This window comes from Aphanomyces astaci (assembly GCF_000520075.1).
Source record: "Aphanomyces astaci strain APO3 unplaced genomic scaffold supercont1.52, whole genome shotgun sequence".
NCBI classification, from domain to species: domain Eukaryota; phylum Oomycota; class Saprolegniomycetes; order Saprolegniales; family Verrucalvaceae; genus Aphanomyces; species Aphanomyces astaci.
In genome coordinates, this window is record NW_009798315.1 from 159,004 (window position 1) to 173,837 (window position 14,834).

The 14,834-nt window shown below is 45.7% G+C and overlaps 5 protein-coding genes across 7 annotated transcripts; 3 read left to right on the forward strand and 2 right to left on the reverse strand.

Moving 5' to 3' along the window:
- Nucleotides 1-206: 206 nt before the first annotated feature.
- H257_13926 (hypothetical protein) lies at nt 207-1,501 on the forward strand (the record flags this gene model as incomplete). The annotated part of the gene is made up of 4 exons (XM_009841618.1): nt 207-281; nt 354-1,037; nt 1,094-1,209; nt 1,234-1,501. The coding sequence occupies 4 exons, from the start codon at nt 207-209 to the stop codon at nt 1,499-1,501; spliced, it is 1,143 nt and encodes a 380-aa protein (XP_009839920.1).
- A 432-nt stretch (nt 1,502-1,933) lies between these two features.
- Nucleotides 1,934-3,712, reverse strand: H257_13927. 2 transcript variants are annotated; one of them, XM_009841620.1, is made up of 6 exons: nt 3,663-3,712; nt 3,210-3,615; nt 3,115-3,161; nt 2,979-3,061; nt 2,218-2,401; nt 1,934-2,169 (listed from the first exon to the last, which is right to left on the reverse strand). In XM_009841620.1, exons 2-6 carry the CDS (start codon nt 3,535-3,537, stop codon nt 2,002-2,004), a joined length of 810 nt encoding a protein of 269 aa, XP_009839922.1. In that variant the 5' UTR covers nt 3,538-3,615; nt 3,663-3,712; the 3' UTR covers nt 1,934-2,001. The 2 variants fall into 2 exon arrangements, with proteins under 2 accessions (XP_009839922.1, XP_009839921.1); XM_009841619.1 differs by having other exon boundaries at nt 3,210-3,619.
- Nucleotides 3,713-3,919: 207 nt separating this feature from the next.
- Nucleotides 3,920-5,139, reverse strand: H257_13928. Of its 2 annotated transcripts, XM_009841621.1 has the most exons (5): nt 4,898-5,139; nt 4,680-4,850; nt 4,365-4,628; nt 4,243-4,305; nt 3,920-4,186 (listed from the first exon to the last, which is right to left on the reverse strand). In XM_009841621.1, the coding sequence occupies exons 1-5, from the start codon at nt 5,021-5,023 to the stop codon at nt 3,998-4,000; spliced, it is 813 nt and encodes a 270-aa protein (XP_009839923.1). In that variant the 5' UTR covers nt 5,024-5,139; the 3' UTR covers nt 3,920-3,997. The 2 variants fall into 2 exon arrangements, with proteins under 2 accessions (XP_009839923.1, XP_009839924.1); XM_009841622.1 differs by lacking the exon at nt 4,898-5,139 and having other exon boundaries at nt 4,680-4,893.
- Nucleotides 5,140-5,260: 121 nt separating this feature from the next.
- On the forward strand, nt 5,261-13,603 carry H257_13929 (hypothetical protein). The gene is made up of 10 exons (XM_009841623.1): nt 5,261-6,252; nt 6,763-6,962; nt 7,686-8,053; nt 8,645-8,891; nt 9,203-9,540; nt 10,198-10,550; nt 11,058-11,510; nt 12,106-12,508; nt 12,806-12,990; nt 13,096-13,603. Exons 1-10 carry the CDS (start codon nt 5,281-5,283, stop codon nt 13,552-13,554), a joined length of 3,978 nt encoding a protein of 1,325 aa, XP_009839925.1. The 5' UTR covers nt 5,261-5,280; the 3' UTR covers nt 13,555-13,603.
- Nucleotides 13,604-13,605: 2 nt separating this feature from the next.
- Nucleotides 13,606-14,167, forward strand: H257_13930 (hypothetical protein; the record flags this gene model as incomplete). Its single annotated transcript, XM_009841624.1, has 4 exons — nt 13,606-13,709; nt 13,759-13,846; nt 13,902-14,049; nt 14,100-14,167. 4 exons carry the CDS (start codon nt 13,606-13,608, stop codon nt 14,165-14,167), a joined length of 408 nt encoding a protein of 135 aa, XP_009839926.1.
- Between the last annotated feature and the right edge of the window lie 667 nt (nt 14,168-14,834).

Consider the following 14,834-nt stretch of genomic DNA (forward strand, 5'->3'; position numbering starts at 1 on the left):
TGGCCAATTGGAGTGCACTAATAACTCACGGTATCACCGAATGATTGGCTAATCTGATATTGCTTGTCGCGGATTGGATGATATCAATATTCAGAAAATGAGCCAATGAAATCTAGTAACCCTCTGTCCAATCAAAATGCTTCAGAATGTCAAATCAACCAATGAAACGCCCTGCAATTGGGCAGGTGTAACGGTCATTTTCGAAAATGCTAGTCAAGCTGTTCTGTGTCGTGGTCGGCGAGGGGCGCCCTTTCTCCGTCCAGATAGATGCCGACGAGACTGTGCATGACCTGAAGAACATAATCAAGGAAAGTATCATGCACCACGGCCGTGCGGATGCCCTGGAGCTGTAGCGGGCGTACAGGGACGGTGCGTGGTTGAAGAGCGATGGCGCCAAACTTATGACCGTTGACGACCTTGACGGCTTGGACGCGATGGATCCAGTGCTGTATATCCGAAACCCGAAGCACTTTGGAAATACGTTTGCACCGAACGAGGGCGAGATTCACATCGTGGTGCTTGTTCCTCCAGAAGACCACCCGAGTAAGCGACAATGTTTGGCGGATGTCGAAGTACGTGACCTGTTGCGAGAGCACTCGCTTCCAGGCATGGAATTCACGGACGCTCTGCAAAAACCGCTTGGGTTCAAGATTCCCATCCCGCATCCGAACCACGTATCTCAGTGGCCCAACACGTTCACGCAAGGACAGGCCGAGTTTGGGAGTTTCGTCGACGCGTTGCTGAGGCCCCCGATTGTGAACGATGGTGCCACCACGGCTGTGTATCCCCTGGATGCTTTGTGGCTGAGCCTGTTTAGGAATCTGTGCGTGTGCTCGATTTACGAGGATGAATACAGTCGACGTACGAACCCCACGAATAATGCAAGCATTGTCAAAGGCAGAGTGTTGGTGGGCAAGTGCGAGCCCAAAGCGTCCGATGACGCTATGGCAAGTGCAAAGGAAGACCTGACAAAAGACATGCCTGTCGATGCCATTTGCACCTTTCCCAAAGGCCTGGATTCGTTCAAACTTCTCAAGGTGGGTAACGTTACATGCGGTTCAAGAGCCCAATACGAGGATGCATGTCGTTGAAGGAGTTCCGTGGCGGCGATGCTGACATGATGCCCACGATCGAACGGTTGGTGACCAAGTTCCCAGAGGAAGCTGTCGTTGTTGATATGGACATTATCGATCGCATCTACCAAACATTGTAAAATGCCATGGATGAATTCAGAGGCACACGGCATTTGATGATCGTTGACCAAGTTAAGCTAGCGCTGGACGAACTCCACAGCTTGGGAGTGGCGCATTGCGATGTGCGACCGGCCAATGTATTTGTCCTTAACACCAAACGAGTCATCTTGGAGTACTGCCGACCCGTGGATGCACCGCCGCCACCAAACATCAAGTGTGTTCCCACTAGCTTTACATGTAAAACGGCGCTCGAGTTGGACGTATTTCAGTTTATTTGGGTTCAGGACGACTTGGCCAGATATAGTTAGTTGCCTCTGGTTTGACCAGCTTCCGAATGGAATATTCGTCTCGATCTATATTGTTTGCTCGTGTACTGTACCGGTATTAGTATAAACTAAACTGTTCTAACGTGAACTACCAATATTATTTCGCTTTTCAGTCAAATTTGCCTATTTTGGGAGATTGATAAAATCGCCGACTAATCGAGCAAAGGAGTATGATTGGCAACAAAGAATGAAGGTAATTGGTCAAAGAGTGGATTTGATTGGCTAGTTGATTCGTGTTGTGGGTTTTGATTGGTCGTATATCGATTATCTGCCGACTTGGTACTTCTGCTCATTCGATTGAGCATCCAAATACTTCAATTTCGAATATATCGACTTGACAATGTTAAACACAGACGATGGTGGAGGTCCCTATATACTAGTATATATTAGGTATACTGTTGTATCGCCCACAACTTTGCAATAAACAACAACACCTCTTTTATCGTTATTTCCACAAGGTTCACACACAAGTCCCCAACAAGTTACGACAAGAGTGCCATAAGCGACTTGATAGCTTCCTTGGGCGTGTGCATGTGGTCGTAGCCTTTGAATTCAGTCGCGTGGAATGCATTAAACAGCGAGCCACGGACAGCATGAGATACGTCAACCATCCGATCCACGTCGCCCAAAGACGCCTCCACGAACTGCATCTACTCTTGCAAGTTGTTGAAATATATCCCAGCAACTTGTCTATTTACCTTGGTGCCAACATCCGTCACTCGCGCAGTTAACGACCGCTGGTCTGTGGCAATTTGAACGGGAAATGATGAACAATAATGAAACGGACTCTCGGACGAAAACGAAGGCGGCGACGCAGCAGATGTCAAAGTTGAAGGTACAGCGTCTTCAAAAGCTCTCCATTCTTGTTCGCAGTCGTTCAAGCTAAGGATGATGGTGATATATATATATATATTGTCGATTTTCGTCAAATTTCCCAATTTCGCATGGTTCGTTCAATCGAGCAAAATAGAGCCAAGACATCTGATTGGCCAATATCCACTTTGCCCTTTCCAGTAGAAACTCGAAAATGAATTTTAGCCAATCAGCGACAAGCAATCTCGGATTGACCAATGGGAGAGATTGGTGCTCGATTCGCTTGGCGAGATTCGATTGAACGGGGTCCGCAAATTCATACCGAATCTCCAATATATATATAAATATATATATATTCTTATAACGTGATTGCTAACGAGGACATGTGTAGTACACGTAGACGACAGTATCGTGAAATAAATAAAATACGTCAATCCAAGGGGCTCGTGCATAGATCGTAATGGAGTATATTGCAATAAAATAGTTTGTCTTGACAAAAAATGAGTTATAATAAAACGAAAACAAAAATAAATACATCGTTCCATGCATACTACTAGTACAAAGGCAACGATTGATCGTAAACGTCTGAGAAAGGTAATAAATATATATATATATCAACATTTTTGAAATTGTAGAATATTAATACCTTTGCAACTTTGCTTCAAGCGATGCAACGACTGCGTGCACTGTATTCCCGCTGTCGTGGGCGTGACTTGATGGGGACGGGTCCTACATACCGCCGCTGCTTCGTGAATGGTGCCAACATGTGGAAGTATACGTACTGCTGGGGCGACGAACTCTCGCTTGATCGCATCCGCCGCCGCGTCCACTAGACAAGTTCATGTGAGCGCGGTAGATGCGGACTTGGAAGTCGTACAAACATGCACGAGCTGCGTCGAGTCCTTGCCGTGATGGAGCGCCGCTATGTGATGCTGGATCTTCTTCTGCAAGACACCACATAATGCGTCGAAGATCTCGAGCTTTTGACGGTCGTTGGCGGATGTCAATTGGTTGCGAACGTTCGATTCCACTTCGCTGATGCGATGTACCCGTGGTGTGGTGGAGGGTTTCGTGGACGAGTTAGCATGTACCGTGGTCGGACGAAGGGGAGTGCAAAGGTCCACCGTGTTGTCTGCGTGCTGCTTCGCCGGCAACGAAGGGGATTTGGCGGTGGCCTTGCCCTTGGGTTTGGTCACGGGGGTCATTTCGTCGTCGGGTCGATTCTTCTTCGTGAACACGAATGGCGACGCTTGCTTCTGTGGTGTTCGGAACTCAAACTTCCTCTTCCTACGTACACATGCATGATGTGGCGACGCATGGAGAGACATACCTTTCTCGAGCATCCTTTCCCATGCTGCCGCCCTGGTTTGAAATTTCGAGCGGACGCACTTCACTGGCTCGATTCTAGCCAATCCAACCACACGATACTCGTATCCGGCTGATTAACCGGATAAGTCTTTTTTTAAAGGATTGAACACGCATACAAAATCAAAAGGAATTTATAAAATAATATCTTTGGAATTTTTAAATGCAATTGAAATGGTGCCAAGTATATTATAGCCAATCGGGTGTAATCTAAGCCAATATCTCGCAATGATTGGTTTTAATACCAAAATGATTGTCCAATCAGATCGTGTTATTTGGACTTGGAGGATTCATCTTGATCTAACTGTACAGGGCTTCGAAAGAGTTGGCGGACGATGGCGCGCCAGAGACGTGAGGTCCGCCTTGCTTGGTCGATTCCACTTGGACCAGCGGGGTAATGCCATGGAAAGCTGCGGCGATCTGAGACACCGTCGACGACGAATGGTGCAGCGTCACAAACACCGAGCAATCTTGTTGGCGGAGTTCACACTATAAAAGATCGCGTTGAAGATGAGCAGTCCAGCATACCATCATGGAACACGTACGTAGGTGAGAAGGGCGGCAGGTATACCCGTGACGAAGCGAGGAGATGCCAAGATGGGAACGTCCTGAGGAATCATTCGTCAGACAGGATGAGAGATGGGGTAGGTACTATCTGCATACATACGTGGACAGGTGCTTCGACGGACGAAGTCGTGCGGAGCATTCGCAACACGCACGCTTCATGCAGTTCGGAATCGTACGTCAATGACATCAACGTGCTCATGCTGATCACATTTCGCGGCGCAATGTGGTCGAAGAGGGATTCGATCCATATCCACACGTGCTCGTCGGCCACGTCCAGCGGTGCGACGACGACAACTTTGTCACTCGAGAGCGACACGATGGAGCAGACGGCAGAAGGGTCCAAGGACGACAGGCTTGTATCCACCTACAGGGAATCTCATATGTCTGTAACTACTCGGATGATGTGCAATCGTACAATGAAGGTGGTGGACAACACCAACGTCCCGAGAACGCGGGCTTCGGGTGTGCACGCGACGATTTGCTGCATGATGCTGGCCGCGCGTCGCCCCGTTGCAATCACAAGCTCATTCGGCGTCAGCTTGGACTCGTTCTGACGTTGGAGACTTGCACGAACATGAGGACTCCACTACACGATGCGGCACGACGTCAACGATGCATGGGTAAGGTACGTACGCGAAAGACGGCCGTCACAGGTCGCTTCGTCAATCCATTCGTTGATGTAGGGGATGGCGGCAGGTCGTTCAATGCAGCGCGGGACGAGAAGTCCGCCTCGCCCGGGTACCGCAGTTGCAGTGCCATGTTTGGTTTGTGGAATGCCGCCCATGTCAGATTTGTACTACTAGTAGCTCAACTAGTAGGCTTTCCACGATTATCCTAACTTAGGCATATGCCTAGGTTAAATAAGAAAATCTGATGCCTAATTTATTCGTTTTTTCTAGATTAGGCAATGGTTTAGTACTCAAGATAGTACTCCTAGCTTCATTCATCCGGATAACCCCGACGAGCGAATGTACAATAATTTGTCAAATTATTCAACATTGGCACCGCTATCCACCATGGACACGAGCGAGGATGGAGGGTGTGAGCACGACGGGTCCATTGGAAAGGACGGGTCGTTGGAGGTGATATGGAAGGACTCGCCCATCGAGAAGAAACTGCAGTCGAATGGGATGTCGAATCGACACTCGAATCAGTCGGAGCTGCGCGGCTTCGTGCACAGCTTGATCTCGAGCCCGTCACCAAACAAAAACCAAACAAAGCCCAAAGCATCCACCACTAGCGTGGCGGTGGCGGACGCAAGGACCAGTGGAGGTGCTGGCACGACGCCAAGTAGCATTTCGCGCTTCATCGTGTTTAGCCCCGAGAGGGCCACTGCTACGTCGACAACGACGACTCACCACGACGCCCCAGCGGCGATGGGCTTTGTCACCAAGACGCCTCCAATCCATCGCCACAAACGCCGAAAGACAGGGAACGAACATGAAGACTTGATGTCGGTCTTGGACAAGCTCGACGAAGAGTACGCGGACACCCCCGAGAAAGCCATCGAGTCGGCTTTCGAGTCTCCTTTTTCCAAAGAAGCGTGGGATACCATTGAGCAAATGGAGATTGAAGCAACCCAGCAGTCCATTCAACGCCACGAGCTAAAGCCCGTTCAAACACACATCAGTCCTGCCGGCGATACGTTAAAGCCGCCGCCGCCGCCGCCACCCGCTCGACCAGCCGCCGCACCTTCTGCGACACCGTTAGACTACCTGCGATGTGTGGCCCTGGAAGTTCAAATCGAAACCCACCAGCGACAGAAAACGATTCGCGCGCTGGACGACGCCACCGACAAAACGATTGTGATTGGCCTTCGAGAAGACTGGTTTGACACGCCGCTGCAAGTCGGCGACACGTTCCACTTCATCTTTACGCCTAGTAGTACTAGTCGTACCGATAGTACTACTACTACTACCCACCCTACGAGCCAGCCGCTGGTCGCCGACAACTCGAGCCATCGCATCGTCTTGCATCCCGAGATCTTGGTACGGTCCTGCAATTGAAGTGTGTTTGTTTGCTTTGAAACATATATATATATATATATATATATATATAATAATACGATTTGACATGAAAGTTTTCATTGTCGATAATATCAAACTCTTGTACCATCGAAAGCTATAAAGTGCGTTTGGCCAAAAATGGGATTTTTTTGTGCTGCATCAAATATCCATCCATCCATCAGGTTTCACACTAATACAAGTCACACACTAATTCGGTGTGGAAGGATGTTGATTGGTTACTTGCTTTTATTAGTGTGCTGGGTTTTGATTGGTCAAATCGATATTGTCTGTCGATTTTCGTAGTTTTTCGATGGAGCACCCAAACTCTCCAACTTTTTCGAATTCCCAATATCAAATGTCCTCCATTCGACTTGGCATTTCAATGGAATAAACACGATATTATCGTGATTAAAATGGGATAATAGTACACATGTTGGTTTGATATATTCGATGATACGTATTGGGGTCTTGTATTAAAGTTGACAAGTGCAGGTATCGCCGACTACTGTGACCTCCAGCATGGGCTGTTCGCGCCGCGCGGTCCTCCAGCAAACGCTGACCATGCAGCGAAATGCTGGCGCCAAAGCATTGATCGGGACGTTAAAGCATCAGTTGTTTCAGCGAGCGTTGGAGTCGGGAACGTACTCGATTCCGTACTTGATTGAACAGAGCAAGCTTATCATCCAGTCCAAGTACGAATACCTGTGTCTGTATATATATATATGTTACGAATAGCAGTGTGCATATATATATAAATATTACGAATAGCTGTGTCCGTATATATATGTTACGAATAGCTGTATATATATATATATATATATATATATATATATATAATCTATGTTACGAATAGCAGTGTCCATATACTATTTATCGACGTAATATAGATGTTACGAATAGCTGTGTCCAATATATAGATGGTCGTTGGGGCCAACATTTGGACGTTTGTGCTGTCCATCGATTGGGTTTTGTACTTTAGCCAAAAGTTGGATGTTTGTGGGCTGATTCGCCAAATATGTAAAAATGGTTCAGTGTCACACTAATATACGTCACACACACGAATTCGATGTGGAAGAGACAGTTTGATTGGCTACTTGGATTCGAGTTCTGAGTTTTGATTGGTTAACGATCAAATGTCGATCGATTTGGGACTGCTCAATCGATTAAGCACCCCCCACTAAACACTTTCGAAAGAATTCGAATCGACTGGACCATACTGTAGTACTGCAGTTTGCATAAAAAATAGTGTGTCACACTAATTGAATAATGTGACAGTATTTATTCGAGGCGGTCGGCCTTGTGTGCGTTTCTACCTTCTGATTGGCTACCATTGTTTTTATTCCTATCTATTCCAAGTGAAAAATATAACCCATCACCAACTGTCCCATGTAAACTAACTATAAATGGTGTTATAGCTTGCTAAAGCTGCTCGAGTACGGCTTGTCCACCCAGCAAGCCAGCGACGAGCTCAAATTGTCCTTTCAAGGCATGTATAAATGGTTAAACCAAGCGCATCGCAATGGGATTCGAGTCAAAGGCGGTGGCAACAACTGCTCGGCGTTGTATCGGTTGCAAGCAGTGCTGTCGATTGAAGAGCCGCTGTGGTCGGTCAAATATGGGCTCAAGGGCGCCGTGGATGCTTGCTTGAATATGCAACATATTTCTCACGAGAAAGCAAACAAAATGATGGCATTTGAGCTAAAGACGGGCAAACCAACCAATTCCATCGACCATATCGGCCAAGTGTTGCTGTATACGCTTCTCCTGGACGAGCGGTATCAAGGTACTACTACTACTTACTAGTCCATATTAGTTGGTGTGTGTATCGTCGTGCATACTAGTAGTAGTCTCCCGTACGAGTTGGTGCCTGCATTTTTATCTGTTGTGGAAAGCTATGGTAGATAGATGCATATGTGGGATGGAGGTTTAAGTTTTGGGTGTTGAGAGGTGGAATATATATATATATATATATGGATGCATTCGTGTGTGGGGATAAGGACGTTGAACGTTATGGTGGCATGAATGGGGGTTTCTGTCAAAGACGGTAAATATTTTTAGGAATATGAACATATATTTGGGTCTCGACTGGTATATTTTATTTGGTTTTTCTGTCGAAGATGCATATTTTGATGAATTCGATTTGCTTTTTTTGTGAGGTCGAATACTAGGAGTATTTTATAAATGTGGGATACGATTTGAGTGTCAAATGATGGGTTTATAGTTTCTAACACTACGACTAGTATACTGTAAGTGTTTGTTTAAAGTGCGTCGTGAGTATTGGGGTTTGTGGGATATATATATATATGAAATATGAATATAGTTTTGTGAATGATGAATATATATATATGGACTTAGCCGTGAATGTGGTGATTAGGCAGTGCCGAGGGGTTGCTTCTGTATTTGCAAGATGTGGATTCGACCATGTTACAGCAGCCAGTGGAAGCCCATATTCGAGGGCTATTGCACTCTCGCAATCTCCATGCTGCGCATCTATTCCAAGCCAGGACGAGACAGTTGCTGCCGACGTTGCTCAAGAAGACATGGGAGTGCCAGAATTGCTTTGTCTCGGCCGAGTGTATGCTACACCACGCCGCCATTGAACGCGGCAGTGCCTTGTCCAGGTACAACCAACCCTATTTTAATCTTTTTTATATTTATTTATTTTATTCTATTTTATTTTATTATTTTCTATTTATTTTATTCTATTATTTTCGACGAACAAACGACGGTAGTCGGATGACAAAAGGGTGAAATAAAATATTGTTTTACACAAAACGTGAAAAACAAAAACGATTTTTTTAACATATTGTTTTACACAAAAGGGTGAAAAAACGATTTATTTTTTATTTTTTACATATTGTTTTTGTTTCTGGTCCCTTGAACCACCATCCATACTTATATATATGCGTTTTTTGTGTATGTACGTTGGTAGTGGCGTGCCCGACGTGTTTGACAAGGTCACGAGTCACTTGACCGTGCCAGAACTGACGTACTTTAAGAAGTGGATCCAGTTGCTTGAGTGGGAATCACGAAGCAACCAGAACACGTCAATGTTATTTCCACAGTGGAGCTGTACCGAGCCGAGACTGCTGTCCAATTTAAAAGCACAAACCCACGCCCCTGGCTTTGTCGAGCTCACATTTGGGGACGAAAGTACCAACTCTAGCTCGTTTGATGTGCTGTCCGACCTGAAAGTTCAAGACCGAGTGATACTGTCGGTGCAAAGTCCCACGCATTCCATTTTTCACGTGGCCAAGGCGTCGGTGGCAGGTGCGCTACATATATATATTTATAGATTCCCGACATCGAGTTTTGCTGCATTGGATTTTTTGTCCATTTTCTTAAAGGTCATGCAGACACTCCAAGTGATAATAATAATTAAAATTCAATGCTTGTATGGACGATGACATAATTTATTTTTTGTGTGAACTTGGGCAGTGTATATATATCCTGTTAGTACGTTTTGCATAATTGTCCGTTGACAGGGGTGAGAAGGGGGGGTAATTATTGTATTCTATATACCTAGTTTTGAGATTCAGATATTGGGTTGAATGAATGCCGCCGCCCAACAATTGCCGGACCTGCAAACCATGATATAAAATTTAAATTTAAAAAGGTATGTTTGTACATATACACCACGCATACTTTTTTTAGTTGTTGGTGTGATTTCAACTTGGCACAGCTCCATATTTCAGATATTATATGCAATATTAAGCTTAATACTTATAAATACATAGGAACACACAAGTTTATTTATATTTGGGTGAAATGGACAATATGTTACTCTCTTCCTTTATATTATTATCATGGTTGTTTGTGAAATATGTCACATTTGATACGCATCCCAATACATCTATTACATATGCATATCACATTGTATAGTATTTCCCAATTCTAATCCAAGAGTACTATACTTGGGTTTGTTAGCCGTGCACCCATCGTACCTTCGGCTATCGCTGTTTTCGGCTATCCCAGCCACCATCTTGCATGGCCAGTCGGTCGTGGGGTCCGCGTTTAGCTATCGCGTGGACAAGGACGCGACCTACTCGGGACTCCAAGCTGCGAAACACAATGTGCTGGCACTCATGGCAACTCCTGACATGGAAGCCAAGCGGAAACTCATCTGCCACTTGCATCCGCCGCGGTTCGCATCTTTGTCGGTGGAAGCGCGGGTCCGTCGGCGATGCTTGGACATTGGCGGCGGTGGGAATGATTGCGAGGCTTTACTGCGAGAGTTTTACTCGACCATGAACGCCGACCAACAGAAAGCCATCGAACAGGTACTTATATATATATATATACGATGACTTGTTTGTTTACTATTTTTTATTGCACAACGCGCACACGACGGACTACAAGAGTTCGTTCCAGGCGATTAAATGTCTATATATTATTATATATATATGTATGTATCCTTGTATTATTTTTATGGCCCAAACCAGTACTCGAGGCATTCTTTCCAAATGATATATATATATATACTGTGTGTATCTATATATATATTCCAGACGGTATATATAATAGATAAATGTACTTGTATCTGTTGCCCAAATCCGTACTCAAGGAATTGTTTGCAAGTGATATATATCTATCTATACATTCGACTCGAAAACCCATATACAACGGACTGTAACGACTCGTACTACTGCGCATATCTATGGTGTACAACACAGCCTTGAACGGCTGTTATTATATTGGACAAGTGGACCTATATATATACATATATATATGTATCGATTGAATGTAATGCAATATTGTATGTTCTATCTGGATATTGCATGTCGTAGATGCTCAATGCAAAAGACTATGCGTTGATCCTGGGCATGCCAGGTACGGGCAAGACCACTGCCATCACGATGGCGGTTCGCTTGCTTCGGTACCTGGGGCTATCGGTGCTCGTGACCAGCTACACACATGCCGCCGTGGACAACCTCCTCGTGAAGCTGCTTGACATGGACGTGTCCGTGCTCCGCATCGGCGGCACCCCCGCGCTCGTCCATCCCAAAGTTGGCCCCCATCGCCTCGAAGCCAAGTCGTTTGAGCATGCAGAACAGATGCGCCAGGCCATGCTGGATGCTTCGGTCGTTGGCTGCACGTGCCTATCGACCCACCACGTCCTGTTTGCCCATCGAAAGTTCGACGTGTGCATTGTGGACGAAGCCTCGCAGATCACACAGCCCGTGCTGTTGGGGGCGTTGCAACATGCGACAGTGTTTTGTTTAGTGGGTGACCATTACCAGGTAGTCGATATATATATATATATATTGTCCATCTATAGCCAAATTATATATATATATATATATATATTGTCCACTTGTTTTAGCCAAGCATTAAATCCCTATATATATATATATATATATATCCGAATTCTATATATATATATATATATATATATTGTCCTTTTTTTTTAGCCAAACGTTAAATGTATTTATGAGTGTGTGTGTGTGCGTGGGGAGTGGCGGTTGTTTTTGATGTTTATGAGCAACAGTCGTTCCGCGTCACATGAATAAGAATACGATTATATAGAGTAGAACCGAAAATAATATATTGTGTTTGCAACCGGGTTCTATATTTCATGTCACACACGACTTTGAGATGGGGAATGGTTGAAGCGAGAATTTGATTGGCTACTTGATTTTTGTGCTGGATTTTGATTGGTCGATTGATATTGACTGCCCAGTGAGTTGGGACTGCTCATAGTCGATGGAGAATGAATGGACCATATGACGAAAACGAGACACGAAATTGACTCACATATATATGGATGGTCTATGTGTATAATCATTGATAAATAAAATGAAAATATATAACTTTATATTTAAATATATCTTGTAGCTGCCACCGTTGGTCGTAGACGCGCAAGCCAAAACAGGCGGATTGGACTGGAGTTTGTTCAAGTGCTTGTCCGAAGCCCATCCGCAAGCCAGCACTGTGTTGGGGTACCAGTATCGCATGAACCAACACATTATGCTGCTGGCAAACCGACTCATTTACAACAACCAGCTCAAGTATGGTGGTCGGCGAGGAGATATTCGACCCAGTGGCGCTAGTAGTACTAGCAGTCTCGGACCTGTGGTTGTGCCAACAAGGCAGCAGCCTCCAGCACCGATTGGTCCTATGGCTCGAGCGACTACTAGTAGTAGTACTACTAGTACGCCCCCTTGGATCAGTCAAGTCTTGTCGCCCGAGATGGGCGTCGTGTTTGTAAACACCGACAGCCTCGTCCCAACCAGCGACGGTACTGTCCTTTTACCAATATATTTTGGCCTTTGATGCTAATTTCGCAAAATGTATATCTATTATCTATTCTTTATGGGAATGTCATCACATTAATTTATCTTACACTTTTTGACGATGGTTTTCTGCAACCTGATTGGCTACATACCTTTATCGTATATTGGTTGTATATATATATATATATATTGGTTGTATATATGTATGTCGCGATTCCAGTTTAGATTCAACACAACACTCAACACCCACCATTCACAAATATTAATAAAATAGAGAATAATAATAATATTCGTGTCAAAAGGGATTGATGGATTGGAAGTCCGCCAAGGCCGGTCTATAATCAACCCAACCGAAGCGCGGGTGGTGCTCGGTCTAGCGGGTTTGTTGTGTCAGCAGCAGCACCTGCTGGCCTGCGACAATGTGACGATTTTGAGTCCATTTCGATCGCAAGTCCAGTACTTGTCGCAGTTTCAAACCGCGCACGAGGTACATACTATCTTTTAAACGTTTGTTGGTTGTTTACGAGCCAACGACAAAGCTCGTGTAGCTAAATATATATATATATATATATATATATATATATTTGGATAGATTTCAACGATTGACACGTATCAAGGCAAAGACAAGCGCGTGGTATTCGTGTCGTTTGTACGATCCAACCGAGATGGCCATGTCGGCGACCTTCTCTTGGACTGGCGGCGCATAAATGTCGCGCTAACTCGCGCCAAGGACAAGCTCGTGCTGGTCGGGTCCAAGGCGACTCTGCGCCAGTCGCCTGTGCTGCATGCGCTGCTTACTTTGGTGGACCAGCAACACTGGGGTATCGACGTGCCTTGTGGGGTCGTGGGGTTGCCCCACCTTGTCGCAGGTCAGAATAAAACCAGTCGTGTGCGACGGGGTGCAGAGATGGGAGCCACAACGTCGTCACACATGTACACGGTGGTGCCGCCTTCGGACGAGATTGAAAACTTGGTCGGCGGCAACATTGTACGCGTCGTGCCATCTGGCCATCGCTTCCAAGTGTCTAGAAATATCATGGAAGAAGGATAACTAGGATGGAATTAACATGACTACCATATACCTTATGGATCAGTACCCACGATGTTGCCTTACCTTTTCGAGTTGTACCCTTCTGTGATCTCCAAGTCGCAAGCCGAGTTGATCCGTGGCTCCATGGCGGGAGTCAGCGTATTGACGATTGACAGGTAGTCCGTCCCCACATGTGTATCTCGACGATACTACCCCGTCATGTAGCAAGGTAACGTTCCGCTTCAAGCCGTTCCCGTCGTACCTTGGATGCACGTTCCGCATGTTTACCGTGGTCGAGTTGGAAGATCAACAGGTAGATGCCATCCAGAAGCGTCGTCGCCTCTTCTCATCGTCGATCTCCCATGTAGATCATCAAGCACACGGACCACTGGGACTTGAACACAGTGCTCGAGTCCATCCCGATCGTGTCGTTTGTGTATCGCATATTCCGCACGGCCTTTGGCAATGCGTCGTCGCACCTGATCAACACGTTCATCCCGCGAACACCTCGCACTCGTACGACCCAGTCGCATGAATTGACCATCGTCTCATGGTCCCGTCTATAGAGTTGATTCAAGACAGCAGCACCACGTCGCAGCGCGGGTTTGGCGAAGTCGCCGCTGCGACCAAGTAACCAGCGCACCGTTGGTTGAGCTACGACCTGGCGTCTATATTTTAATCTATTTGTGTCCATCCTATATTTGCGATTACTAGCTAGCTATGTACAGCCTTGGGTAGTGCATGTATATATATATACATATGGCCTTACCATTCAGGGCTGCCAAATGGACATCGTTTGATAGTAGTAAGCTTATTACTGCTAGCTACATAGTCGAGCACTCTGCCAGTAGGTAGTAGTACAGTAGTGGAGCCCTGGATAGTACAGTAGGAGTAGTAGTACTAGCCAGTCTAGCGAAATGCTAGTTGTACTGTACTACTGTAGTACATGACAATGTATGATCCTCTGGCGAAACTCGAGGTGTGAGCGTTGGTGTCCTGGATAGCACAAGTGTGTCGCAGACTCTGCGACACAGTTCAATGTGTGGTGCTGTTCTGTATGTGGCGTATATATAGTACGTGTAACCAAGGAGTAGCACACGAGCACAAGCACATCGACAAGTTCAGATAGTAGTAGTACTAGCTAGCTACAACAGGTACTAGTAATACTACACGTGTTTCGTCGGTGTGTTTATTTGTAGCTACCTAAGCTACTGTAGCTGGTTACTTGAACGCTAGCCCTGCAAACGGGTCACGGCCGCCACTGGTCTGGCTAGGTCGATGATACCCTTGTTGTTGGTAGC

Coding starts and splice junctions, on each gene's coding strand:
- H257_13927 (XM_009841619.1), bottom strand. CDS start 3,685: ATGGGAAAGGATGCTCGAGAAAG. Junction 3,162..3,209: donor GACGCAGCTCGTGCATGTTT/GTACGACTTCCA, acceptor GAACTTGTCTAG/TGGACGCGGCGGCGGATGCG. Junction 2,170..2,217: donor TGACGGATGTTGGCACCAAG/GTAAATAGACAA, acceptor TTGCAAGAGTAG/ATGCAGTTCGTGGAGGCGTC.
- H257_13928 (XM_009841621.1), bottom strand. CDS start 5,023: ATGGCACTGCAACTGCGGTACCCGGGCGAGGCGGACTTCTCGTCCCGC. Junction 4,629..4,679: donor TGTTGTCCACCACCTTCATT/GTACGATTGCAC, acceptor GATTCCCTGTAG/GTGGATACAAGCCTGTCGTC. Junction 4,187..4,242: donor CTGCCGCCCTTCTCACCTAC/GTACGTGTTCCA, acceptor GATCTTTTATAG/TGTGAACTCCGCCAACAAGA.
- H257_13929 (XM_009841623.1), top strand. CDS start 5,281: ATGGACACGAGCGAGGATGGAGGGTGTGAGCACGACGGGTCCATTGGA. Junction 6,253..6,762: donor TCTTGCATCCCGAGATCTTG/GTACGGTCCTGC, acceptor TGACAAGTGCAG/GTATCGCCGACTACTGTGAC. Junction 12,991..13,095: donor AGTTTCAAACCGCGCACGAG/GTACATACTATC, acceptor ATATTTGGATAG/ATTTCAACGATTGACACGTA.